Below are 27,354 nucleotides of genomic sequence, written 5' to 3'. Positions count from 1 at the left end.
ACCTTGTTCAGTTCAAGGGTAAGCAATTCCCCATGGCAAAAAACTGGACATCAAATGGAGCATACAGCTAATCAGACATAGAACGTGAGATTCCTGCTTTAGGAGAAGAATGGAAAAGCTGACCTCTGCCCTGGAGTGGGTGAAAGATTTGTGGTGGATTCTGATTTTACGTAAATGAATTGCAGTTCCTCTTTGAATTCTGCGGGGGCGGTGGGGAGAACATCCTGTTGCTAAGTGAGTTTCAGGGAGATCTTAAGAATGATCATTGCTATTGAAAGGGGTTGATGGCGGTATAGCAAGAACTTCACCAGGCCAATTCTCTAGGGGCATGTGTTCAAATCTCACCATGACCATTGGTGGAACTTCAATTCAATTAATAAATCTGGGGTATAACATAAAGATAAGTGAGAAGGCAAGTGTTGAGGGTGACACAAAGAGTCTACAGCGGGAGATAGGCAGGTTGAGTGACTGGGCAAAAACTTGGCAGATGGAGTATAATGTAGGAAAATGTGAAGTTAGGCACTTTGGCAGGAAGAATAAAGGAGCAGAGTATTATTTAAATGGAGAGAGACTGCAGAAAGCTGCAGCACAGAGGGATTTGGGGGTCCCCAAACATAAGTCACACAAAGCTAGCCGGCAAGCAAGTAATAGGGAAGGCAAATGGCGTTCAGAAGAATGAGAGGCGACTTTATTGAAACATATAGAATTCTCAGGGGGTTTGACAGAGTCGATGCTGGGAGTTTGTTTTCCCTTGTGGGAGAGTCTAGGACCAGAGGGCAGAATGTCAGAGTAAGGGGTCACCCACTTAAAACAGAGATGAGGAGAAATTGCATCTCTCTGAGGGTAGTGAATCTGTGGAATTCTTTACCCCAGAGAGCTGTAGAGGCTGGGTCGTTAAGTATGTTCAAGACTGAGATGGATAGATTTAATCAGTAAGGGAATCAAGGTTTATGGGGATACGGCGGAAAAGTGGGGTTGAGGACTACAATTTCACATCAGTTATAAGCTTATCAGATGGCGGAGGAGATTTGATGGGCCGAATGGCTGACTTCTGCTCCTAGTCTTATGGTCTTTTAAAGCTAGTCTCAGTAATGATGACTATGAAATTGTTGTAAAAACCTATCTTGTTCACTAATGTCCCTTGGAGAAGCAACTCTACATCCTTACCCAATCAGGCCTCCACGTGACTCCAGGCCTACAGCAATGTGGTTGCTTCTTAACTGTGCTCTGAAATGGCCGAGCAGGCCGCTCAGTTCAAAGGGCAATCAGGGATGGGCATCAAATGGTGGCCTAGCCAATAACACACACATCCCATGAAAGAATGAAGAAAAAAAAAACATTGCCAAGCAACAATCCTTGAAAAATATTGATAATTTCCAACAGAAGCCTCATTACAATCAGAGAATGTTTCTGACACAAAGATAGGTCACTTGGTTCAACATGTCGGCGCCGGCTGAAAATCATACCACTCTCCTGCTTCCAACACTGCGGAAAGGTAAAACCGCCATAGTCCCAGATGTCCTTTGGCTGCTTTCCCCTTAGAGGGGGAGAGCTGACTGGTGGTGATTTAACCCGAGGGTCACCACACCTCAGGCAAGGGGCAAGGTTGAGAAGGCGGGGCCTTCATGAATAACCTCAGCCAGTACGGGAATTGAACCCGCACTGCTGGCATGGCTCCGCATCATCAACCAGCTGTCTAGCCAAGTGAGCTAAAAACCAAGTGAGCTAAAAGAGAACCTGAAATTCTCTGCCTGAAAGGGTGGTAGAGGCGGGAACTCTCACTTTTAAGAAATATTTAGATGCGCATTTGAACTGCCCTTGCATTCAAGGCCAAGTGCTGGAAAATGGGATGAGAAACGTTAGGTGCTTGTTGCCCAGTATGGACGCGATGGGCTGAAGAGCCTCTTTCCGTTCTGTAAAACTCTATGTCTCGACTTCAGCTGTATATCTAGACACCCTCTAAGTGAATTGAGGATCTCTGCCTCGACAACCCTTTCAGGCAGTGAGCCCCAGACCCCTACAACCATCTGGGTGGAAACAAAATGAGCTCTATTGGGAACTGAAGTGACTTTTTCATGAATGGCCTTTTCTGGCTCACCTTCACCTTTGAAAATGGCCTCAGTCAGGGTCAGCGCCTCTGATCCACCCTTTTAATCAGAAATGGCCCATCATGTCTTCAGCTGGCCCAGTCCATTGAGCCTGGGAATGTATCAGTGCAGCTGGGTGTGACTGGGTGTTCCACTCTGCTACACTTGCACTGGCAGAGCAGAACCTCAGGAGTCTTGACCCAAACTAATCTAAGTTGTTCTGGGTCCAAGCCAAATTGTGAGCGGATAAATTGAAGTAGGGTTGGATTGTTTGTACTTCGAACTTCCTGCATCCATTGATTGTGCGCTTTGAAAACATGTCCAGATCACAGCTGTGCGTGCATCAAACTTCCCGCATGCATAATTGTGAATTTCTGACAGACTTTAACATCTGTTTTTTGTTTCCAAATTGCATCATTCTTGGACCAGCAGCATCACAACATAACGTCAAAAATGAATGGATTCCAACATCTGTCTTAAGCCTAGTTCGCTCTCGTCGATGTTGACATCTGGAGTGATTGGAAAAGAACACAGCGCTATAAAAACCTATTGTTCGCCGAGGATATTCCTCACCTGCGCCTAGACATGTAATGTGAGGGCAGAATTGGGTGAGATGTTTAGGGGTCTTCTTTTCCCAGCGAATGGTGTAGCTGTGGATCAGGCTGACTGCTTGTGGTGAATGCTGTTTTACTGAATTCCTTCAAACAAGAGCAGGGAATATATATGAGTAGGTTAGGGATCACCTTGTTACAATCATGAGGTTTATAATATTATATTTTGGGACTGGAGTTTTAAATCTGGGTATAATGAAGTGCACCATGTCACCTGTTCTGCTGTCTGTCTGACAGCAAGCTTGTATGGTTTTATTGCTAAACTTCAAAGGAAATCTCAAATTGTTTTACTGAGAAGGCACAAGGTACAATTGTTGTAGATAATGGCAGTCATCTTTGAGTATATCTTGAATAGTCCCTGAGTTCCTTAAAGTCCCAGAAGGGTGTTGTTAGTATCCAATTGTAGACGGGAGGGCTATAAACTATCCATTTACTTCTAAGGTGAGAGTTGGGACTAAAGACATGTTTCATGTTACCATGAAAAAGAGGACAGAGAAAACTATTTTTGAGAACAGGTTGAAGGCATGCCCTAGAAATCCCATGTACATGGCAGGCAACAGTTTGTTTAGTGTGGTCTGTAGACATGTAAGAGGCACAGAACAAGATACAAGGCAATCAGCCCTGAATTTGAAGCAGAGAAAATGCTGACTCTATCATTCACCATACAGAAAGTGGGTGAGACTTGAAAATTTAAAGGATGCTGGAGGATTTGCCTAGCTTGGATTAGTGGGAAAGAATCTGTATTGTAACCCTCACAATGGGAACCCTCTGTGATTAGAAGCCGTCCAACTGGGAAAGTAAACAGGGAGAAACCCATTGGGAGCTTGGAGCTGGACAGTGTGCTATAAGGACCTTAATTCTGTGGCGAGAACAATGTGTGATAAAGAGAATGTGTAAAGAAGTATGTACCTTTCTGTAATTTTAACTATAAATGCTACAAAAAGAAAATGAGGTTTAATCAACAGTATTATTTTTGAGTAACATGTTGCGGAAAATTTATATTATACAAAATCTTATCGGGTTATTCTTTCAGTGAATTATTGGAAGTTCAAAGCTTTTAAAAAAAGTTATCTGTCTCTGTGGATATTGAAACAAGGTAGATATCTCAAATCAGAGACAATATCATTCACTGGACTAGTTTGAATCACTTATCAGACAGTCAGAGATGAAGGTTTTCCCTGCATTCCTGATATAGAACATAGAACATACAGTGCAGAAGGAGGCCATTCGGCCCATCAAGTCTGCACCGACCCACCCAGGGCAATTTATCGCAGCCAATCCACCTAACCTGCACGTCTTTGAACTGTGGGAGGAAACCGGAGCACCCAGAGGAAACCTACGCAGACACGGGGAGAACGTGCAGACTCCACACAGACAGTGACCCAGCAGGGAATCGAATGTGGGACCTTGGCGCTGTGAAGCCACAGTGCTAGCCACTGTGCTACTGTGCTGCTTTGTACTTGGTTCCCCACGGTCGGCTATTGCAGAAAATACGGAGGCTGGGGATTGAGGGTGATTTAGAGATGTGGATCAGAAATTGGCTAGTTGAAAGAAGACAGAGAGTGGTAGTTGATGGGAAATGTTCAGAATGGAGTTCAGTTACGAGTGGCGTACCACAAGGATCTGTTCTGGGGCCATTGCTGTTTGTTATTTTTATAAATGACCTAGAGGAGGGCGCAGAAGGATGGGTGAGTAAATTTGCAGACGACACTAAAGTCGGTGGAGTTGTAGACAGTGCGGAAGGATGTTGCAGGTTACAGAGGGACATAGATAAGCTGCAGAGCTGGGCTGAGAGGTGGCAAATGGAGTTTAATGTGGAGAAGTGTGAGGTGATTCACTTTGGAAAGAATTAGAGGAATGCGGAATATTTGGCTAATGGTAAAATTCTTGGTAGTGTGGATGAGCAGAGGGATCTCGGTGTCCATGTACATAGATCCCTGAAAGTTGCCACCCAGGTTGATAGGGTTGTGAAGAAGGCCTATGGTGTGTTGACCTTTATTGGTAGAGGGATTGAGTTCCGGAGCCATGAGGTCATGTTGCAGCTGTACAAAACTCTGGTACGGCCGCATTTGGAGTATTGCGTACAGTTCTGGTCGCCTCATTATAGGAAGGACGTGGAAGCTTTGGAACGGGTGCAGAGGAGATTTACCAGGATGTTGCCTGGTATGGAGGGAAAATCTTATGAGGAAAGGCTGATGGACTTGAGGTTGTTTTCGTTAGAGAGAAGAAGGTTAAGAGGTGATTTAATAGAGGCATACAAAATGATCAGAGGGTTAGATAGGGTGGACAGCGAGAGCCTTCTCCCGCGGATGGAGGTGGCTATCACGAGGGGACATAGCCTTAAATTGAGGGGTAATAGATATAGGACAGAGGTCAGAGGTGGGTTTTTTACGCAAAGAGTGGTGAGGCCGTGGAATGCCCTACCTGCAACAGTAGTGAACTCGCCAACATTGAGGGCATTAAAAAATTTATTGGATAAGCATATGGATGATAAGGGCATAGTGTAGGTTAGATGGCCTTTAGATTTTTTCCATATCGGTGCAACATCGAGGGCCGAAGGGCCTGTACTGCGCTGTATCGTTCTATGTTCTATGTTTCCTTCCTTTCCTCCAAGATCATATTGTTCCAGGTGAGTGCGAACTCGTGATGGTTTGGACACCGGAACTATTGGGACCAGCTGGATAGACCCATAGCTCCTTACCCATCATGGGTTCTGGGGGTTCACTGATAATAAACATTAGCAAGCTGTTCAACATTGCTGCCAGGCCAAATGCTGTACCACCCCCACTTTCCATTGAATACATTGAAATGGTTAGATCATGTCTGTTGTGCTAGGGCTATGACATTAAATCCCAAACAAAAGGAGGAAAGGGAAAGGCAAATAATTCACTTTGTGGAGTAACGGTTAGAGGTTGTAATCTGATCACTCCCAATTTTAAGGGAAGTGCATGTCCTCACTTGGACTGCATAGTTCAGTCAATCTCTGGACAATTTTAGACTATTTTTGCATTGCCTGATCACTAATTCCATTTTAAATCCCTCACACCATCAGAATGCACTGGAGCACGTGTCTGAAATGTTTTATCATTTGATTCAATGAACCCCGGCAATTGTTAAATCTTCCTGTGGTCGTTCAGCACTTGTGACAGGAGGCTTTCAGTGTAGTTTATTAAAGCCTCAGTTACATTCACTACTCGTCGTGTGTTCATTGATGGCATATCAACATTCATGGAAGATGTATGCATGTTTTCACTTTAAAATAGTTGTGGGGGTTAAATGCATGCAGCCACAGAGCTAGCAATTCCTCATTCAGTTCCGATGAAAGGTTCAAATGGCCCAGCTGAAACGTTGACTCGTTTTTTTTCCCTTTCACAATGACGCCTGACGCGCTGAGCCTATTGCAGTGTAATTTTCTGTTTTTATTTCAAATGCCGCATTTCAGGGTTGATTGTAAATATTGTACCTGATCAAAGTGCTGAGGTTTTTGAAGTCATCCACTTCTACTTTGAGGATTCTATTGCGGTCGAGGTGCATCTCAGATATTGAACTTGGCAGATCTTGGAAATAGAACAAAATAAGCAGTCAGGACATATTAACAGTTTAGTCGATGACTTACACAAGGCCCTTCTCTTACTTTCATTACGAGTAAGAGGTTTAAATATTGCAGATTTGATTCAGCTGTGTCATTGGAAATAACTAACTCTCGACCGGGTGAGTCTCAAAATATTCCAGGTTATCCCCGGCAGTGAGATATCCGACATCCCTCACCTTTCGGAACTTCGGAAAGTCCTGTCTCAGTGATCCGGAGATATGACAGAGTTTTCAAGCCTTGAAAGGCTCCCTTTGCAATTCCTTTTGCCATCAGTGGGTTTCTACTTAACTCTACAGAGATTAGAGACATTTGTTAGGTAAGCAAAGATTTTCACTGGATGTGATTATTTCCCAAGTTTTGAATCTATTTTAAATGCCCCGTCGAATTTGACAACGCAGAGGATGACCATGTGGTTCATTTTCATCCAAACATTCAACATTTTCTTTCTTGTTTTTAAATATCTATCAATTTCCTTGATAAAAGCTATCGCGGATTCTCCTTCTGCCAATATTTTGGGAAGGCCATTCCATGTGTTAGTCACTACCTGCTGAAAAGCATTCATCGTACAGTTCTATGTTCTATGTTCTCTCCCCTGCTCTTTTGGGGAAGAATCCAAACATATTTTCCATAGTTGACGATTTGACAACCAATGGACAGAAACATTTCCTATTTAAATCAAATTTGAACCATCCAGTCAGATTTCTTCATGGGTGTCACTGTCCGAAGGAGCGGAAAACACAGGTTCTCTCGTCTTTTTCAGCCCCTCATCCCTGACCTGTACCTGCTCCACAGCCTTAATATTCTTCCCAGGATAGAAATTGCAAATAGGCTGCCACCTTTCTTAGAATGTTGCCAGGGCCGGAGGCTTGTCGCTACGAGGAGAGACTGTGGAGGTCGCGTTTTTTTCTTGGAACAGAGAAGGCTGAGTGGTGACATGATTGAGGTGCAAAACTGTGAGGGATAGAGGTAGGGTAAACAGGAGGAGCCTGTTTCCCTGGGCAGAGAGTTCAAAAGCCAGGGGTCATAGATTCAAGCTGAGTGGCAGAAGGATTAGAGTGGACATGAGGAAGCACAGGGGGTGGTGAGGGTCTGGAATTCGCCGCCTGAGTTGATGGTGGAGGCAGAGACCCTAAACTCTTCTTAAAATTACCTGAGGGGCAGCACGGTGGCGCAGTGGTTAGCATTGCTGCCTCGCGGCGCTGAGGTCCCATGTTCGATCCCGCCTCTGGGTCACAGTCTGTCTGGAGTTTGCACATTCTCCCCATGTTTGCATGTGTTTCGCCCCCACAACCCAAAGGTGTGCAGGGTAGGTGGATTGGCCACACTAAATTGCCCCTTAATGGGAAAAAAATGAATTGGGTACTCTAAATTTATAAAAAGAATTAGTACCTGGATCTGCACCTTAAGTGCTGTAAGCTGCAGGGCTATGGACAGGGTGCAGGAAGGTGGGATTAGAAAGGGCACCTGGGTGTCTTTGGGTCGGCATGGACACGATGGGCTGATAGGCCGTCTTCTGTGCTGTATCACGTCTATGGTTATATGGTCCTATGCTTTTTGAGAAAATATAATGCAGACCAATGAGCTGTACCCGAACAGGCGCCGGAATGTGGCGACTAGGGGCTTTTCACATTAACTTCATTGCAGTGTTAATGTAAGCCTACTTGTGACAATAATAAAGATCATTATTATTATTATTATTATTATGTTTCCTTCTGACAGATTATCTGCAATTTAAGCAACCGTGGATTCAACCCAAATCAGTGTGTTTGTGTTACGATCCCTGTTGATGTTGTAACTGATGGGAAGATCCCAGAATGGAACACTGGCTCGAAAGGCCATAATTGTTTTACCTTTTTTTGTATAAAATGTGGTGGAACAGAGTCATGGGACCATTAATTAATTTTAACCACAAGGAAAAATAATTTATTAAACATGAAACATTTGGACTATAATAAAAATCGCCTTAACCTCCTCCTTAATTTAACAAACACACATATATTTGAAGGTGAACATGGATTACTAAATAGATCTTAAGCTCCAATGGTCTCATTAACACAAAAAGTCCCTTGTAAGCACACAAGATGTCGTGGTTACAATAAACACTCCACTCTGAACCCAAGTTAGTGCTTTTGGTTTTTCTCCTCAGAATTCCCCCCAGATGATTGTCACATGAGAGTTTCCAAACTGCACTCCCAAAAACCTGCTTTAAAATCTTCTCTCATAATAATGCTTTCCCTTGGTGGGTTACATTCCAAAATCCAGTCCAGGTTTTACAAATGACACCTTTAAACAAAGTTTCTATTCCACTTTTAACAGCGAATCCACTCCAGAATTTCACACCAAACCCTTTCGAATTTCTTGATGTGGAGATGCCGGCGCGTTGGACTGGGGAGAGCACAGTAAGAAGTCTTACGACACCAGTCCAACAGGTTTGTCTCAAATCATTAGCTTTTGGAGCACTGCTCCTTCCTCAGGTGAATGGAGAGGTATGTTCCAGAAACATATATATAGACAAAGTCAAAGATGCAAGACAATGATTTGAAAGCGAGCATTTGCAGATAATTAAGTCTTTACAGAACAAGAGATAGGGGTAACCCCAGGTTAATCGGTAACTGGGACCTTGGATTCATGTTGCATTACATTCACCCCCACCATCTGGCCTGGGCTTGTGAAATCCCACCAACTGTCCTGGTTTGAGACAATTCACATCTCTTTAACATGGGGTTACCCCTCTCTCTGGATCTGTGAAGATTTAATTACCTGCAAATGCTCGCATTCAAAGCATTGTCTTGCATCTTTGACTTTGGCTATATGTCTGTTTCTGGAACATACCTCTTCATTAAACTGAGGAAAGAGCAGTGCTCCCAAAGCTAGTGATTTGAAACAAACCTGTTTGGCTTTAACCTGGTGTTGTCAGACTTCTTACTTAGAATTTATTGGTCTTAGCTGCTGTGCAAACTGTTCACATTGCTTTAACTCTCGATCCACAGGCTCTGTATTAAAATGACATCAACTGCTTCATCCACCTCTGAAGTCTGCTGTCCCACTTTAAATCTAGTTACTGCAATTGTCTATTTAACTCAGAACACTTTGTTTACTCTTCCTTGAGTTCTTCCGAACAATACCTTGGACGCTGTTTACTTCACACCGGACTTCTTTGACAGTCTTTCTGTCTCAATTCCCAGGTTACCTGGACTGTATTTTATTCCTTAGCAAGCTTGCATCTTTGTTCCTCTTCCTGTTCAGCTTCTCCTAGCAGGGTTGAGAGCTGTTCACTCCTCAGTGACCTGGCTCAAACTGCTCTGGCTTCCAGTTAAAACTCAGAACAAAGGAAAGCCCCTCCCTCTGGAAAGTGGCCTGTTGTGAAGCATATTCTATTCAGACCAGGGTGGCACAGTGGCACAGTGGTTAGCACTGCTGCCTCATGGCTCCAGGGACCCGGGTTCATTTCTAGACTCGGGTGCTGGTCAGTGTGAAGTTTGCACTTTCTTCCCGTGTCTGCGTGGGTTTCTTCCGGATGCTCTGGTTTCTTCCCCCACTCCAAAGATCTGCAGATCAGGTGAACTGGCCGTGCTAAATTGCCCCTTTTGTCCAAAGGTTAGGTGGGGTTACTGGGTAATAGCAATAGGGGGGTCGGCAAGGGCTTAAGTAGGGTGCTCTTTCCAAGGGCCAGTGCAAACTTGATGGGCCGAATTGCCTCCTTCAGCACTGTAAATTCTATGATTCTATGATGTTTCACACCGTAGCCCTCTTTAGGCACAATATAAACACAGCTGGAACTTAACCAACCCACACACATGCAAGTACCTTTGTCCAGCCTTAAAACTAACTGTAGATTTTACCCTTCCAGGCACAGAAGCATTAAATTAAACACACCTAAAACTATACCTTATTTCTAATGTTTACCAATACAAATATGAATCCCTTAAAACTTCCTGTTTTCCTAAAGTTTGTGTAGAAAGGTAGCTGGTTATTAATGCGATATCCGTGCAGAATGTCTGAGATACTAATCCAACATTACAACTGACATTATACAACCCAGTTAGCTGCATTCCATTGATGACTGTTTCATTTCCACTCAGAAAAGAACCACAGGATTTCAGCGAGTACCCGATCTTCTAATCTCCAGTAATCCGAATGACCCAATTATGGAACCTGACTATTCATTCCTGTCTGACTCTGACACCCACCAGCCGGTACAGATATTATCAACTACAAAATGGACTGGCTGAACTGTTATGTAAACCAACATGGACCAAATCTTAATTTCTGTAAGATAAATCGTGCCTCGCTCAGAAGAAAAACATTATTGGAGCACGTGTCTCAGGTTGCGAATTGAAACGTGTCCGAGAGGAAAGATTGCCTATCCAACCAACCGGGCGAGACAAGTATATTTATTGTTGGAAAAATAGCTGCTAATCAATAACGATTGACTGAAATAACCTGGGCGCGATTCTCCCGACTCACGGAAATTCGGAGAATAGCGGGTGTCGCAAATTTTTACGGCGACGCTGGTCCGACGCCCTCCCGCTATTCTCCGAACCCCGCACAAACTCCGAGTCGCCATTCCCGCCAAACGCCTCTATTACGCCCCCGACACGACCAGAATCGCTACTTATTGCCCCCCCCCCCCCCCCGCTATTCGCCGGCCCGGATGGGCCAAAGTCCCGACTAAATCGCGCACTGTTTACACTGCGTCAAACACACCTGTTTTTAAGTTCGTCAACCAGTCGTGCTGGCTGACGACTGCTTCCAGGAGGTTAGCGCACCGCTCAGCGCACCGCTCAGCGCACCGCTCGAGTCTGGCCACAACGGGGAAGGCATCCCTGAGAACGGGAGGGGGGGTCCAGAGCGGGGGGGAGACGGAGGGGGGAGTGGGGGAGATGAGTGGGGGAGACGGAGGGGGGGAGTGGGGGAGACGGAGGGGGGGGAGATGGAGGGGGGAGTGGGGGAGATGGAGGGGGGAGTGGGGGAGACAGAGGGGGGAGTGGGGGAGACGAGGGGGGAGTGGGGGAGACGGAGGGGGGGAGTGGGGGAGACGGAGGGGGGGAGTGGGGGAGACGGAGGGGGGGATGGAGGGGGGAGTGGGGGAGACGGAGGGGGGAGTGGGGGAGACGGAGGGGGGGAGTGGGGGAGACGGAGGTGGAAGTGGGGGAGACGGAGGGGGGAGTGGGGGAGACGGAGAGGGGAGTGGGGGAGACGGAGGGGGGAGTGGGGGAGACGGAAGGGGGAGTGGGGGAGATGGAGGGGGGAGATGGAGGGGGGAGTGAGGGAGACAGAGGGGGGAGTGGGGGAGATGGAGTGGGGAGTGGGGGAGATGGAGGTGGAAGTGGGGGAGACGGAGGGGGGGAGATGGAGGGGGGAGTGGGGGAGACGGAGGGGGGAGTGGGGGAGACGGAGGGGGGAGTGGGGGAGACGGAGGGGGGAGTGGGGGAGACGGAGGGGGGAGTGGGGGAGACGGAGGGGGTAGATGGAGGGGGGAGTGGGGGAGATGGAGGGGGGAGTGGGGGAGACGGAGGGCGGAGTGGGAGTGGGGGGGGTGTTAGGGAGAGAGTGAGCAAGTGAGCCGTCCAACCCCGTAACAAAATGTCTGCCACCATGCCATGGTGTGCCGGTCACGAGGATACGGCCGCTGGTTCCCCTGTGGCTTCCGGCCACAGGCCACTGACGCACCCGTGAGGAGGACATAGTTTACTGGCCATTGGATGCAGAAAGTGACCAGGGGTTAGGCTGCCCGCGTGTCAGCAGCGCGACCAGGCCACCGGGACACACAGGTATCCCGTGGCTGGCGGCTGCCGAGGTGCCGACTAACCTCCGTCTAACATGTCCCGTTTCTCTGCCCCCCACCACCCTTCTGTAGGTTAGCACAATGTCTGTGAACAGAACGGTTATGTTCTGCGCAGTGGTTGGGGCCGCTGCACTGCATTTGGAGATGCAGCAGCATCCACACCCACAACCCGCAGTGGATGCAGGGCCAGCTGCAGCAGCAGAGGGAAGGGCCGAGGAGTTGCCAGTCGTCGAGCAGCAAGGGGGGGAGGAGGAGCAGGAAGAGGAAGAGGAGAGTGTGAGGGTGCAGCCACGGCGCCAGAGGCGACGACCAAAGCCGAGGGTGTACCGTGTCCGGGTCTCTTTCCTAACAATGACGGACATCACCTGCAGGAGGAGACCGGCTGAGTAGGCAGATGGTGATACATATCTGTCACCTCGTGGCGCACCTCGCCCCACGTGGAACGGGGGGAAGACACGCGATCCCAGTTGCCATCAAGGTGACGGTCGCTCTTAACGTCTATGCTACCGGCTCCTTCCAGTCTCCGAGCGGGGACGTCTCCGGGATCTCCCAGTCATCGGCGCACAGGTGTATCCGGGATGTGACCGACGCCCTCTATGCCATCGCTGACATCTACATCACCTTTCCCGAGGACCAAGCAAGTCAAGACTCACGAGCTCGTGGATTTGCCAGAGTGGCCGGGATACCGAGGGTGCAGGGGGCAATCGATTGTGTTCACGTCCCCATGCGCCCGCCTGCAGGGGACAGGGACGTGTTCACAAACAGGAGGGGGACATACTCCATTAATGTCCAGGTGGTATGCGATCCCCACATGAGGATCATGAATGTCTGTGCAAGGTTCCCAGGGAGTGTGCATGACTCCTACATACTGGCGCAGTCGTTCATCCCTGCGATGTTTGAGGGACGTCACCCCCGGCTGAGGGGCTGGTTGCTAGGCGACAGGGGTTATCCGCTGAGGTCTTGGCTGATGACGCCTATACGGAGGCCTCAGACCAATGCGGAAACACGATACAACGAGGCCCATGCAGCAACCAGGGGTGTGGTGGAGCGCTGCCTTGGCCTCCTGAAGATGAGATTCAGGTGCCTGGACCGCTCCGGAGGGGCCCTGCAGTACCAGGCTGAAAGGGTTGCTCGCATTGTTGTGGTCTGCTGTGCACTGCACAACATCGCGATGCAGAGGGGAGATGACCTGCTGCATGAGGCGGAGGGAGAAGCCAGTGGCAGTGGTGCCAGCACAGAGGAGGAGGAGGAGGAGGAGGAGGAGGAGGAGGCTGGCGGAGTGGTGGGCGCAGCACGCAGACACGACCCAGGTGCTGGTGATGTCCAGGAGGCGGCACGACGGACCCGGCGAGGACGGCGGGCACGCGACGCCTTGGTGGCAGCACGGTTCTCGCGTCGCATGTGACGTCCCCGCTAAACACCAAACCACCACCTGCATCGCTGGTCGTGCAGAGGGTCAACACACAACTGCCACCACCACAGACACCCCCCCACCCCCCCCCCTCAGTGTACCCTGCTCCACTTCGACATCACCCTTACCACTGGGTCCAGATGGTATGGCACAACATTGATGGCTGTGTCAGCGGGTGTGATCAGTGCCATGTGGAATGATGACAGCCCGCTCTGCGAAGAGCTGTGAGCTCAGAATCGTTAGAGAGAGTCTGACCCATGGCAATAGCTGAACCATCCACCTTGGTGGCCGCTGAGTTCGTCATGGACACTCCATCATGTGCCCGCGTGGGCTAACTATGGGAGGGGGTGGGGGGAGGGGCAGGGACTGCACACCCGGCACCGAAGTTTCACCGCTCGTCAACCCCAGCGACACTCGGTCACCATCACGATTCCTGTGGCTGTGGAACAATCATACGGTATTACAAGTAAGGTGGAACAGTGCGTTTAATATTAACAATAATTTACAGGTGCCCTACCCCCTACAACTAAACTGTGCCCTTCACCCGTGCCAACTTACTCAGTGTCTATCTTTGTTGCCTTACGGGCCCTACCACTACGTCTAAGTGATCCCCCAGATGATACAGCAGGAGTGCAGGAGGATTGCTGCGAATCGCCCCCCTCGACTCGTTTCTCCTTGGCCAAGCGTTTCCTGGAGCGACCCAGCCTTGATGGGCCAGGCTGCTCTGCGGGCGTCTCGGGTGGCGTTGTGCCACCCTGCTCTGCCTGCTGCCCACCCGATGCACCGGGGATGGGACGGGGGGAGGCCGAGAATTCCGGGACGTCCCGTGATGGAGTTAATGGGACGGGCCCCGAAACCTCCTCCTCCCTCGGGGAGCCCGGTGGCCCCCGGGCCTCACTTTGGGACAGAGGTGCGAGCGGGGAGGTGCCCCGTCGTGCCCCCGACACCTGGCGATGCCAGTCCTGGCCTGCAACGATATCGACCAGGATCCGAAGGTTTGCAGACACGGAGTCCAGGGAGTTAGACATTCCCGCCAGGGACTGTGCGACCTCAACCTGTGTGTGCACGACACCATCCAGCACATGTGTCAGGCGGTTGATGCTCTCGGCGACTGACTTCTGCGACTGGCCAATGACCTGGTGAGACTGGGCCAAGGCCTGCAGGGCGCCGGCAATGTCGTTTTGCCTCTGGCACATTGCTGCCTGTGAGAGGGCAACCCTGTCCAGGGCCGAGGATGACGCGTGCACATTAACCCCAACGCCTTGCATAACCTGACCCATCGCAGAAACCGTTTCACCCATTGCCTCCACCGCGGATGCCACCCGTGCGGTGTCGGCCTGGGTCTCTGCCATGAGCGGCACCACTCCCTGCTTGTGGACGCGGTTCGACTCCTCTAACAGCGTCTGCAGAGTCTGGAAGACAGCCCTCATCCCGTCATTGTTTCCCTGGGTTTCTTGAGGCATCGGCTGTGCGGGTGGGTTGAGAAACTCCAGGAACTCCGAAAACGTCTGGGAGCCAGCTGCATGCTGGGCCTGGCCTGGCCTCCGCGAGTCCGGGCCCTCGGTTGCTCCGACCTCCACCTGCTGTACCTGCTCAGCTGTGATGTGCGAACCAGACTGTGACCCAGGAGACTCATCACTAAATAGGCCCGCCGGGGTAAGTGTCTGTGGGATGGTGGATGGTGTGGGAGATAGCAGTGCCGCAAGCCCGATTTTGTCGCAATTTAGCGCCTCCTCTATGGTGTGGGGCCGCTCAGAGTCCGGAGGGTTATCGCTGACCATTTCTGTGGCTTGTGGTATCGCCACCCTCTGGGCGTCCTGCTCCGCAGATTGGGTTGGGGAGGATGAGGCTCCCCGCTGATCGGGCACCCTCTGTCGCTCGTCCCCAGGTGAGGTGGCGGCAGATGCCTGTGTCCGTCTGCAGCCAGACGGCCCTGATCGTTTGGCATCACGTCCTAGGGAAGAGAATGAGACGGGTTATTTAGATTTGCTCGGCAGGCCGCTGGACGGTCCCAGTGGGCAGCGTGTGAAGGGACAGAGGATGGGGGAGGTATCCCAGTGGGCAGGGTGTGTGAAGGGACAGAGGATGGGGGAAGTATCCCAGTGGGCAGGGTGTGTGAAGGGACAGAGGATGGGGGAGGGGTGGGAGTTTGTCAAGGAGGGTTGTCTCACTTGTTGCAGCTCCGCCAACCTCGCATAGCGCGACATCCCGGGTGGCAGACCCCCCAACAAGGTCCAGTGCCCTCAGCTCAAATGTGGTGAGGGGGTGCAGGTTGGGCGAACCCCCTCCAGTCTTGTGCCGCTCACGGGTGTTGTGAGCGGACTTGGCCTGTTGGGGGAGGGGACATAGGTAGATCATTACAATACGGCAGGTATCAGCAGTCCGTTCAGATACTGGCACAGTTTGGGGGTCAAGTTGTCATAAGACCATTGCATCTCTCCACGGAGGCCAGAGCGCTGGGTCTGTGACAACTTTGTGGACCACCCTCAAATAATTCTGCCCCAATCCCCCCCCCCCCCCCGTGCCAGGGGGGGAGGTGGGTGATTAAGTTAAGGGGGGAGGGATGGTTGTGACCAGGGGGCACCTTCTTGGCACTTACCCTAGCAGCCCTGGTGAGGTTGTGCATCTTCTTCCGACATTGCTCTGCAGAGTGAGGGGTCTGCCCCACAGCACTGACGGCAGCAGCCCCCTCCCGCCAGGCCTGGCGTACCGCGCTGGCAGGTTGGCGATGCCCTCTACGCGGGCAGATGATGCCCCTCCTCTGCTCGACGGCATCGAGCAGCGCGTCCACATCAGCCTCTACAAACCGAGGGGCAGCTCTCCTGGGCTCCGACATCATGGCCGACAGATTCTGTCCTCGCCCGCGCCTTTTTACGGCGTTGGGCGGCGTCACGTGGGCGTGATCGTGTCGTCGTCGCGTTGCTTTGTAATGGCGCACATAATTGACGCGGCCACGTTCCTAGCCCATTTCCCGGAAGTGAATACGTCGGGAAATGGACCCTTCCCGACCGTTGTGGAACGCGGCCGTTTTTCCCGCCGATTTCGCGATTTTTCGTCAGTCGGGAGAATCGCGCCCCCTGATTTTCCCACTCCACACAGGCAATATAAATCAGGAGATGGGGCCTACTTAAGATATATATTTTTTTCTTTTAAAAAAAATTTAGATTACCCAATTATTTTTTCCAATTAAGGGGCAATTTAGCGTGGCCAATCCACCTACTCTGCACATTTTTAGGTTGTGGGAGCGAAACCCACGCAGACACGGGGAGAATGTGCAAACTCCACACGGACAGTGACCCAGGGCCAGGATTCGAACCTGGGACCTCAGCACCATGAGGCAGCTATGCTAACCACTGTGCCACCGTGCCGCCCCACTTAAGATATGGATGGAAACCTCGAAAATTGACTGTCGAGGTAATCATGCAGAACCACAAGGGTAAGGATCTCAGGATGATAAACAGGACAAATCGTGAACATTCCCAAACACATCCATGAATTAAAACTTCAAGCAGTCTTCAAAACCCATTAACGGGCTGTTAGGAATGATTCATTCTCGTGAGAGGATCAAGTGGGGAAGATGGCTAAACTGCTCCCAGCCATATATATATATTTGAACCATTTAGTTTTACAGGAAGGTTGAACAATTGCACTGGTGGTATGACCGACAACATTGTCATGAAAGCAGCATTCTACATTTATTTAAGACGGCATTTGATCCATGATGCAGAGGGTTGAGTTAAAAATGTTCCCATATGGCAAGGTGTGATACCATGGCCCCTTTAAGGGGGTGGGCCCCACATATCACGTGACTGGCTTGGGGGCCAATCGCATGGGAGTGCGTGAATCACGGCCAATGGGGAGTTTGTGCAGGACCCTGGGAGCAGTACCCCGGGCTGTGTGGAGCAGGGAAGTGAAGAGTGAAGACCTGTGTGCAGTGCTCTGAGCCTGTTAACTAGCTGCCATTGCCTTCCTCAATAAAGCTGTTTGTTAACGACTGGATGCCTCCAGTATGTGTCGCGAGCCAGCGCATTGGCGACGAGGTAAAGTCTTTCGATCACAGCCGACAGTCATTGTGAATCGAGGGGGGAAGGGAGGAACAGCTGAGAAAGTAGAAAAGCTTCAGCAAGAGTGGCACAGTGGTTAGCACTGCTGCCTCACAGCACCAGGGACCCAGCTTCAATTCCGGCTTTGGGTGACTGTCTGTGCAGAGTCTGTACATTCTCCCCGTGTCTGCGTTGGTTTCCCCAGGGTGCTCCGGTTTCCTCCCGCATTCCAAAGATATGCAGGTTAGGTGGATTGACCATAATAAATTGCCCTTCAGTGTCCAGGGATGTGCAGGTTAGGTTATGGGGTTACGAAGATAGGATAAGGTGGACAGGGGAGTGGACTAGTGTAGAGTGCTCATTCGAAGGGCTGGTGGAATGAATGGTCTCCCTCTGCACTGCAGGAATTCGATGATTTTGCAAAGAGTCAGAATCATGTAAATCAAGCTTGGAAATGCCTGTCGTTGGGAAATTAGACCTATTTGACCATGGAGCTGAGTCATCGTCAGTAAATCGAACGGCACCAATTCTTCTTTGCAGCGAAGGAGATCCCAGGTGAGGACAAGCAGAAGGTGATACTATGGACAGTTTGTGGGCCCGAAATGTATAATTTGATTTGGAACCTCACATCCCTAGAGGCAGCCGACTTGAAGACCTTTGACCAGGTAGCGAAATTGGTTCAATAACCTTACAACCAAGGCCCTCGATCATCCTCCAACGTTCGAAGTTTAACTCTGCAGTGAGAGTATAATGAAGGGTCTGTCTCAGTTTTCACAGCCAGGCTTCACAGCTTTCTCAGCACTGTGACGTTTGGGACCAAACTTAGTGGCATGTTGCACAACCGGCAGGTTTGTGGGATCCATCACCTTAATATTCAGAAGAAGCTTCTGGCAGAAACAACAATTACGTTGGAAAAAACAATTGTGATAACTCGGTCGGCGGATTGTGCTGAAAAAGGTGCCATTAGTGGGTTTCACCCCCACAACCCAAAAATGTGCAGAGTAGGTGGATTGACCACGCTAAATTGCCCCTTAATTGGAAAAAATAATTGGGTAATCTAAATTTAAAAAAAAAGAAAAAAAAAAAAAGGTGCCATTGAGCTTCAAAGCGTGGCGGAGGGGGAGGTTAACTAATTATGGGTTGGTATGGCCGTGAGGTCTCCGGCAGGATCAACAGGCACAGTTCATAGGCAGACACTGTCCTTGAGACAGGAGCAGAACCCAAGGAGTTGGAAAGAATTGGGTGTCTGGCTGAATCCGAGGTGGATTGTGTCCATCCCCAGGAGACCCACCATGTTCGGACGTTCGTGTGCTTGAAGCAGAGTTAAAGAGATTGGAAGAGCAGGGGATAATCAAGCTGGTTCAGTTTTCAGAGTGGCGGCGCCCATAGTCCCTGTCCTTAAACCTGATCAGTTGATAAGGATTTATGGGGACGATAAGCTGACCATAAATCAAGCTGCCTGTGTCGATTGGTATCTGATTCCCCGAATTGAGGACCTCTAGACCAAGCTATTAGGGACCTCACCTATTCAGAATTGTGCCTCGGTTATGCCTACCTGCAACTAGAATTGGATGAGGAGTCTCAGAGGTTTGCTGCAATCAATGCCCACAAAGGCCTCTTCCAGTTTATCGGACAGCCATCGGCATTGCTTCAGCCCACGATGGAAAATATCCACCAGGGAATTCCCAAGGTGATGGTTTACCTCAATGATGAGCGAGTCACCAAGACACCAGAAGAACATATGACCAGCCTGGAGGAAGTATTGAAGAGGTTTTGTGATGCAGGGGTTGTCCTAAAACATGAAAAATGCCCTTTACAGGCCTCATAATTGATGTACATAGTATTTTGCATGGATGTAACAGGGTTATACCTACTGGAAGATCAGGTCAAGGCAATACAATGCGTCCTTGCTCCCAAAACGTCAGCGAGCTTAAGTCCTTCCTCGGTATGGTCAATTACTCTGGGAAGTTTATTTCGGATTTAGCCACAATAGTGACACCATTACACCAGCTATTCAGGAAGAATCAGTGGTGACAATGGAGGGAGCCCCAAGAGAAAGCCTTCAGAGTTGTGAAGTAAGCATTACAGTCGTCAAACCTCTTGGTGCATTTTGATCCGGGGGAACCAATCGTGCTGACGTGTGGTGTATCTCCTCACGGTATAGGGGCTGTTTCATCCCACAATATGGGAGATGGCTCAGAACTCCCAATCACCTTTGCTTCAATGACACTTTCAGAAGCAGGACAAAACTATGTCCAGATTGAGAAGGAGGGTTTAGCGGTTATATTTGGTGTGATGAAGTTCCACCAATCTGTATACGGTCGACAGTTCGACATAGTGACTGACCACAAGCCATTGCTGGGCCTGTTAAGTAGGATAAACCCATGCCGCCCGCAGCCTTGGCGATGGTGCAGCTTTGGGCCTTGTTGGCAGTTCACAACTATGCTTTTCAGCACTGGCCTGGGATGGAAATTTCTAATGCTGGTGCATTAAGTCACCTGCCCCTATCCAAGAATATTCCGCCACCACCGATGCCCCAGGAGATCATTCTAGCCCTAAACTCCCTGGACACCCTGCCAGTGTCTGCGGGGCATATCTGCAGATATGTCCTTTCAAAGGTTAAATTAATGATACAGTCTGGCTGGCGATACGAGAAGTCTGAACAGCTGGGAGCAGATGAGTTGACATGTGCAGACAGCTTGATTCTGTGGGGTTCACAGATGGCCATTCCGATTCAGGCCAGGGGACCCCCTCCTCCAAGTGTTCCACAGAACCCACCCAGGGCAGACAAAGACAAAGATGTTGGCACGCAGCTACGCCTGGTGGCCAGGCATAGACAAAGCCATTGAAGAACCAACACAACAGTGCCACCCTTGCCAAATGCAGCAAACCTTGCCATCTTCCGCCACGCTTCACCCCAGGGAATTTCCAGGTCACCCATGCGCCAGGTAAAGTCGGCCCATTCCTGGGAAAGATGTTGCTGGTAGATGCTCACTCTAAGTGGTTATCAGCTCAGGAGATGGGTACCACCACCTCAGCAGCCACGGTAGATGCCTTACGTCAAGTGTTTGCCATTCAGGGCTTCTCGAGTCAATAGTTTCGGACAATGGCACCACATTACCGGCGATGATTTCCAGAATTTTGTGAGAGAAAATGGCACGTGGACAGCTCCCTACCACCCAGTGTCGAACTACCTGGATGAGAAAGCTGTTGAATGCCATGAAAAAGCAATCCAATAAACCATTTGGCCAGAGGTTGGCTATTTTTTTGTTGTAACCATATATTCAACCATGGGGGTCACACCCGCTGAGCTGCTCATGGGCCGCTGTTTGATAACCCGATTGGATCCTGTATTCCCAAATTTGTCGGGGAGGATGGAGGCACGTCAGGCCTCCCAGAAGAGTCAGAACAGAGACAGGACAGGTCATCTGGGCAGTATTTTTTGTATGAAATTCTGTTGCCAATTCACCTTGGTTAGAAGTACGGGTTGTGGCCCAGTCAGAGCTGCTGTCCTACGTGGTCAACAGGGAGACTGTTAAACAACATGTTGATCACCTGAGGAACCGAGGGGAGGTGTCCGCCAGCGTGGATTCGACAGTCCAGTGAGCATCGTGAATACTCCTTAACTCAGCCCAGCCAAGGGGAGCCAGAGACTCACAGGAACATAGGGCAATTCAGCCCCTCGAGTCTGTCCTCCCATTCAATGAGGTCATGTCTGATCTGTGACCTAACTCCATGGGCGCGATTCTCCGCCCCCCACGCCGGTTGGGAGAATAGCGGGAGGGCCTCCCCACATTTTTCATGCTCTCCCGCTATTCTCGCCCCCCCCCCTCGCCTGACCCACGTCACAAATCGCCGCTCGCCGTTTTTTAAGGCGAGCGGCGATTCTCCGCGGCCGATGGGCCGAGCGGCCGGGCCTTTATGCCCGTTTTTTCACGGCAGCAAACACACCTGCTCGCTGCCGTCGTAAAAACGGGCGCTGGATGCCCGTTTGGGGCGGGAGCACCACCGTTGTGCTCGGGAGGGGACAGGCCCGCGATCGCTGCCCGCCGATCATCGGGCCTGCGTCCAAAAGGGATGCACTATTTCCCCTCTGCCGCCCGACAAGATCAAGCCGCCACATCTTGTCGGGCGGTGGTGGAGAAATGCGGAACCGCGCATGCTCGGGTTCTGTCAATGGCGTGATGACGCCACCCGCGCATGCGCGGGTTGGAGCTGGCCGCGCGTCACCTTAATGACCGTCATTAAGGCCGCGACGCCGTGATTCCCGAGGCGCCGCTCCTAGCCCCGATGGCGGCGGGGGGGGGGAGAATCGGGTCCCGGGAACGCGCGTGAAGGCTGCCGTGAAACACAGCCGGTTTCAAGGCAGCCTTTACGACTCTCTGCATTTGCGGAGAATCTCGCCCATAATACCTACCTGTGGCCCATAGCCCTTAATATCTTTGCTTAACAAAAATCTATCTATCTCAGATTTAAAATTAACAACTGTTCCAGCTTCTACTGCTGTGTGTGGGAGAGAATTCCAAACTATAACCTCCCTTTGTGTGAAGACGCTCTTCCCAACATCTCTCCTGAACGGTCTGGCCCTAATTTTTAGACTATTCCCCTAGTTTTAGAATCTACAACCAGTGGAAATAGTTTATCTTTATCTACCCTGTCTTTCCCTGTTAATATGTTGAATACTTCGATCAGATCACCCCTTAGCTTTCTAAACTCTCGCAAAAACGGGTCCAGTTTGTGTGATCTCTCCTCATAACTCAACTCCTGTAGTCCAGATATCATTTTTGTAAACCTACGTTGCACTCCCTCCAAGGCCAAAATATCCTTCCTAAGGTGTGAGGTAGGGACCTGTAGGGCCCAGAATTACTTCTGGCAGCGGCCCGTTTACGACGTCGTAAAATGCGACGCCGTTTACAACGACGTGGAAACTCTGCCACGGGATGGGAAAATCCCGCCCCTGTTGTATAGTGTTCTGTGCCTGTTATCTATCTGCCTTCACCTTTCATCAATAAACCTCTTTGTTTATTACTGGAAGCCTCCAGTGTCTGTCTCAAGCCGCCACAGCAGGAATATAAAAATCCAGGAATTTTCACCCACAACAAAGTTTTGCATAATTTGCAATGGTCATGAATTTGAGGGCCTTTTCTAACAATTAAATCTTCCACAATAAACCAATTCTTCGGTCAAAATTATACACACAGGATTCAGAATTTTTCATACCGAGAGCAAACATGTTGGACATTCCATCAAAGGGTTTCTTTTTCACATAGTTTATTTTGTTGTCACATATATGGAGTTCAAGTAGAGTCTTTGGCATGTTCTCTGGAACACTGCTGATTAGATTCTTGGAAAGATATAACCGTCTGAGATTGTGAAGTGAGGAAAAGGCCTTGGGGTGGATCTTCCGCAGTCTGTTGTTCACAAGAATTAAAATCTAAATTAAATTAGAAACAAGCAAAGAGGAAATGAATGGAGAATTCAGGAACAGACAGCGGTGTAATTTTCTGAGTGCACAATCCCAGCCGGCACCCTCCTCCATTGTCGGTGAAAATGTGGCTGGCAGTGGCCTGTGATCAGGCTGCTACCAGGGACTGTAATCAAATTGAGAATGGTGGCCCATCTCCGAGAGCTGCTAGTCCAGTGAAAGGACGGGTAGAATCAGAGCCTCAGCTCCATCACTGGTGCAAGTGGCCAGTGCTGGGACTGAAGATGAAAGAGAGAACTCTTCAGTGCTGAGGCACCCTCAAAGACAGGTCAGTTTGTTTCAGGCTCCAGTGATCATGAGGGGTCCTCACGTCTCTGGGACCATGTTGAAAGGCCACCAGGCGGTCTCCCCACGCTTAGTGCGCCGTGCCGACACAGGCAAACTGCAGCAGGGGCAGGAAATCTTTAATTGTGGATTCAAGTATCTCAATTGTAACCCATCAGGCAGTTTACTGAGGTTCCCAACACTTATAATATGTCATTATGGCGGGAAAGGATCATGCTCTCTCCTAATACCCTCCCCCCCTATTACTCAACATCCCACCTCCCGTTCCATTGCCACAAGATCGATATAGTTTTGAGGCACAAACAGACACTGGGACATATCCCACTGGAGCAGTGACGGTTAAGAGGCGACCTGTTCAAAGTTGCTAAAATGAGGATGGGTTTCCTCTGATTGTGTAGTTAATAAAAGGTGGCCAGTAATTTTGAAATGCCACAAAGAGGAAACGGAGAGGATTAGGAGAACTATCTTCAGCGGAGAACGTGGGTTCATTACCACAGGGAGTGAGGCAGATCGGGTTGGGGGGGGGGGGGGGCGGTTTCAGCCTGGATTGTTGGGGGGGTGAGGGGGTCAGTTCTGAGTGGCGGGGATGACAAGGGGGTGGGGGATGTAAGCCGGATTGGATTGGGTCGGAGGGGGTTTGGGGGGGGGGTGGGGGAGTCTGGGGAATCCCATATGGGTGGGATGTCGGGGTAGGGAATACAGTGAGGTGTTCTTACTTTGGGAATCTGACTCTTTGGAGTCAGGACGTTACGGGCCATGAATCAGAGTATTTTGTAATTTTAGTGAATATAAGCTTTATATAATTAAACAGAAACAAAATCTGACCCATCAGGAATGAACATAAGGTTGTTTCTGGCTGTTTATTTCGGGGTGAATATTAGTGTCAGCCTTCCATCTCAGAAGACAATGGCATGTGCCGTATCGGTCAGTTCTGCATTAGGTATCGCCTGGTGTGACTCAGAGGCCCCACATGGCTGTCCCTGCCACATGAAGACCGAGAATCTGCGCCATCTGCTGGCCACAGTCTTCTCTGGACCACCTTTTCGGCCCTCCGAGCTTTTCGTTTCATCTCGCCTCTTCCAGTCAGTCTCCAAAAGGTCCCAGCCATTAGCAACTCTCACCCAGGCCTCAGGGGAAAATTGCCTTCTAAAATATCAGACTGATTCTCACCCAATGGGAATGTTTAGTTTCCTCACCTGAAGGTTCTTCAGATTTTTGAAATCATTTTCCTTCAGCTCTCTGATTTTGTTATTCTGAAGATCCAGCAAGGTGGTTTCAGGTAAAATGTATGCAGGTACTTTTGCGAGACCTATAACAGACCAGAAGGTTATCTTAAATAATCTTTGACTCAATATTAAAGTTAGATCAGCTCTAAAGATGGCATTAACTTCTGGCTGAATTTAATTTGCACTGGAAATTGCGCATATGATTTGATTGCGGAGCTGCCTTTACATCATTTACATGGGCGGCACGGTAGCACAGTGGGTAGCACTGTTACTTCACAGCTCCAGGGCCCCAGGTTCAATTCCCGGTTTGGATCACTGTCTGTGCGGAGTCTGCATGTTCTCCCTGTGTTTGTGTGGGTTTCCTCTGGGTGCTCCGGTTTCCTCCCACAAGCCCCGAAAGACGTGCTGTTAGGTGAATTGGACATTCTGAATTCTCCCTCTGTGTACCCGAACAGGCGCCGGAATGTGGCGACTCGGGGCTTTTCACAGTAACTTTATTGCAGTGTTAATGTAAGCCTACTTGTGACAATAAATATTATTAAATAATTCTTGCTCATACTCCAGGTAACAGGCCACAGTAACACAAGGGTGACCATATTTCCCTCTGATGAATGCAGCACGCAATAGAACCATAGAATTCCTGCAATGCAGGACACCAATCAGCCCATTGAGTTTGCACCGGCCCTCTGAAAGAGCATCCATCCAGGCCCACGCCCCTGCCCTATCCCCGTATCCCCACCTAACCTTTTACACATTAGGGACTAATTTAGCATGACCAATCCCTCTAACCTGCACATCTTTGAACAGTGGGAGGAAACCGCAGCACCCGGAGGAAACCCACGCAGACACGGGAGAGAAAGTGCAAAATGTGCACAGTCACCCAAGGCTGGGATCGAACCCGGGTCCCTGGAGCTGTGAGGCAGCAGTGTTAACCACTGTGCCACCGTGCCGTCCCACCTGGTAGAATTACTCATATTCAAGCCTGTTCAACAGCAATCAATCAGAACACTGTGCAAATGTTCAAATAAGATCAAGTTCACTGAAAAAAATAATGCACGAGAAGAGGCATAGCTTTTGGTCATTTTTGTCTGAAACATCAGCACGAACATCAACATCGGGGGCCTCACGGTAGCATGGTGGTTAGCATCAATGCTTCACAGCTCCAGGGTCCCAGGTTCGATTCCCGGCTGGGTCACTGTCTGTGTGGAGTCTGCACGTCCTCCCTGTGTGTGCGTGGGTTTCCTCCGGGTGCTCCGGTTTCCTCCCACAGTCCAAAGATGTGCGGGTTAGGTGGATTGGCCATGCTAAATTGCCCGTAGTGTAAGGTTAATGGGGGGATTGTTGGGTTACGGGTATACAGGTTACGTGGGTTTAAGTAGGGTGATCATTGCTCGGCACAACATCGAGGGCCGAAGGGCCTGTTCTGTGCTGTACTGTTCTATGTTCTATGAAATGTTATAAAATGAGCACTTCTCAAAGTCACACTGTCGACGTTGGAGCTAATATATTCACATTATTGCCTTGGGTTTAGCACAGGCAGATGTAAACTTGGGTTGGCAAAGTCTTTTAATGAATTCCGAGTTGGCCTGGGAGTGTGCCTGTGGTACACGGTATATTAAACCAACAGTCCCTCACTTGCATGTATTTGATCAGCTGTGTAATTTGCTTAACAAAAAATTCTGAAACTCTTGCAACGGGTGCATTTTCCGACCCTGAACACGGCAGGATTCGTCAAGGGCGGGATGGAGAATTTAACAGGCCAGTAAAACGTCCATTGCCCTCGGGCAGGAACGTTCGTTCCCTGGGTGGGAGAGACCAGAACGGAATTGTACACTTATTATGCTCAAGTCTTCTCGTGTATTTTTGTCTGAAGATTCTGAGTAATATTACTATGGCCACAGCGAACAATTGAAAAACGTGCTGCACATGTTTGACCTGAATTATCTGACTGTCTTCATTTACTGAAGAGATTTTTTTCTCAATGCTGGAATTGTTTTTCTAATCATCATTAAAAGAACGTGCATGTTCCTGTGACATTTCCAGATTTATTTTGAATTGATTTGATTTATTATTGTCACATGTATTAGTATACAGTGAAAAGTATTGTTCTTGCATGCTGTACAAACAATGCGTACCGTACATAGGGAAGGAAGGAGAGACTGCAGAATATAATGTTACAGTTATGGCAAGGTGTAGAGAAAAGATCAACTTAAGACGAGGTAGGTCCATCCAAAAGGCAGGAGGGAAGAAGCTGCTCTTGAGTCGGTTGGTATAAGTATCTCTTTTGTATCTCTTTCCTGATGGAAGAAGGTGGAATAGAGTAGGTCTGGGGTCCTTAATTATGCTGGTTGCCTTTCTGAGGCAGCGGGAATTATAGATAGAGTCAATGGATGGGAGGCTGGTTTGCGTGATAGATTGGGCTACATTCACAACCTTTTGTAGTTTCCTGCGGTCTTGGGCAGAGCAGGATCCATACCAAGCTGTGATACAACCAGAAATAATGCTTTCTATGTGCATCTGTAAAAGCTGGTGAGTGTCGTAGCTGACATGCCAAATTTCCTTAGTCTTCTGTGAAAGTAGAGTAAAAATCCTGTCCATCTCCCCATGTGTGCGATGAAATGGCAGTGTGGTAGTGGGTGATCTGGTGGTGTGGATAGACATGGATACATGTGCTTGACAATATAATTCCTAAATCAATTTGGAATAATACAAAAATATAACATCATCTGATGCTTACCCTTAGTTTGTTTCAGAAGCAGTATTTGGGCAATTTGGTAATATGAAATGCAATAGACATGAGGGGGGCAGAAAATATGGGACAATTTT

The 27,354-nt window shown here is 49.4% G+C and overlaps 1 protein-coding gene across 1 annotated transcript in view; it reads right to left on the bottom strand.

Moving 5' to 3' along the window:
• Nucleotides 1–27,354, bottom strand: part of LOC119978082 (decorin-like) — a 260,844-nt gene that overhangs the window by 10,203 nt on the left and 223,287 nt on the right. The window contains exons 3-6 of the mRNA XM_038819467.1: nt 24,499–24,611; nt 22,753–22,966; nt 6,467–6,580; nt 6,162–6,255 (exon numbers count right to left, since the gene is read on the bottom strand). Of these exons, the coding sequence (XP_038675395.1) occupies nt 6,162–6,255; nt 6,467–6,580; nt 22,753–22,966; nt 24,499–24,611 (535 nt within the window). The remainder of the gene's footprint in view (nt 1–6,161; nt 6,256–6,466; nt 6,581–22,752; nt 22,967–24,498; nt 24,612–27,354) is intronic.

The sequence above is a fragment of the Scyliorhinus canicula genome, chromosome 15, assembly GCF_902713615.1.
Source record: "Scyliorhinus canicula chromosome 15, sScyCan1.1, whole genome shotgun sequence".
Taxonomy (NCBI): domain Eukaryota; kingdom Metazoa; phylum Chordata; class Chondrichthyes; order Carcharhiniformes; family Scyliorhinidae; genus Scyliorhinus; species Scyliorhinus canicula.
This window is presented reverse-complemented; position numbering and strand designations above follow the sequence as displayed.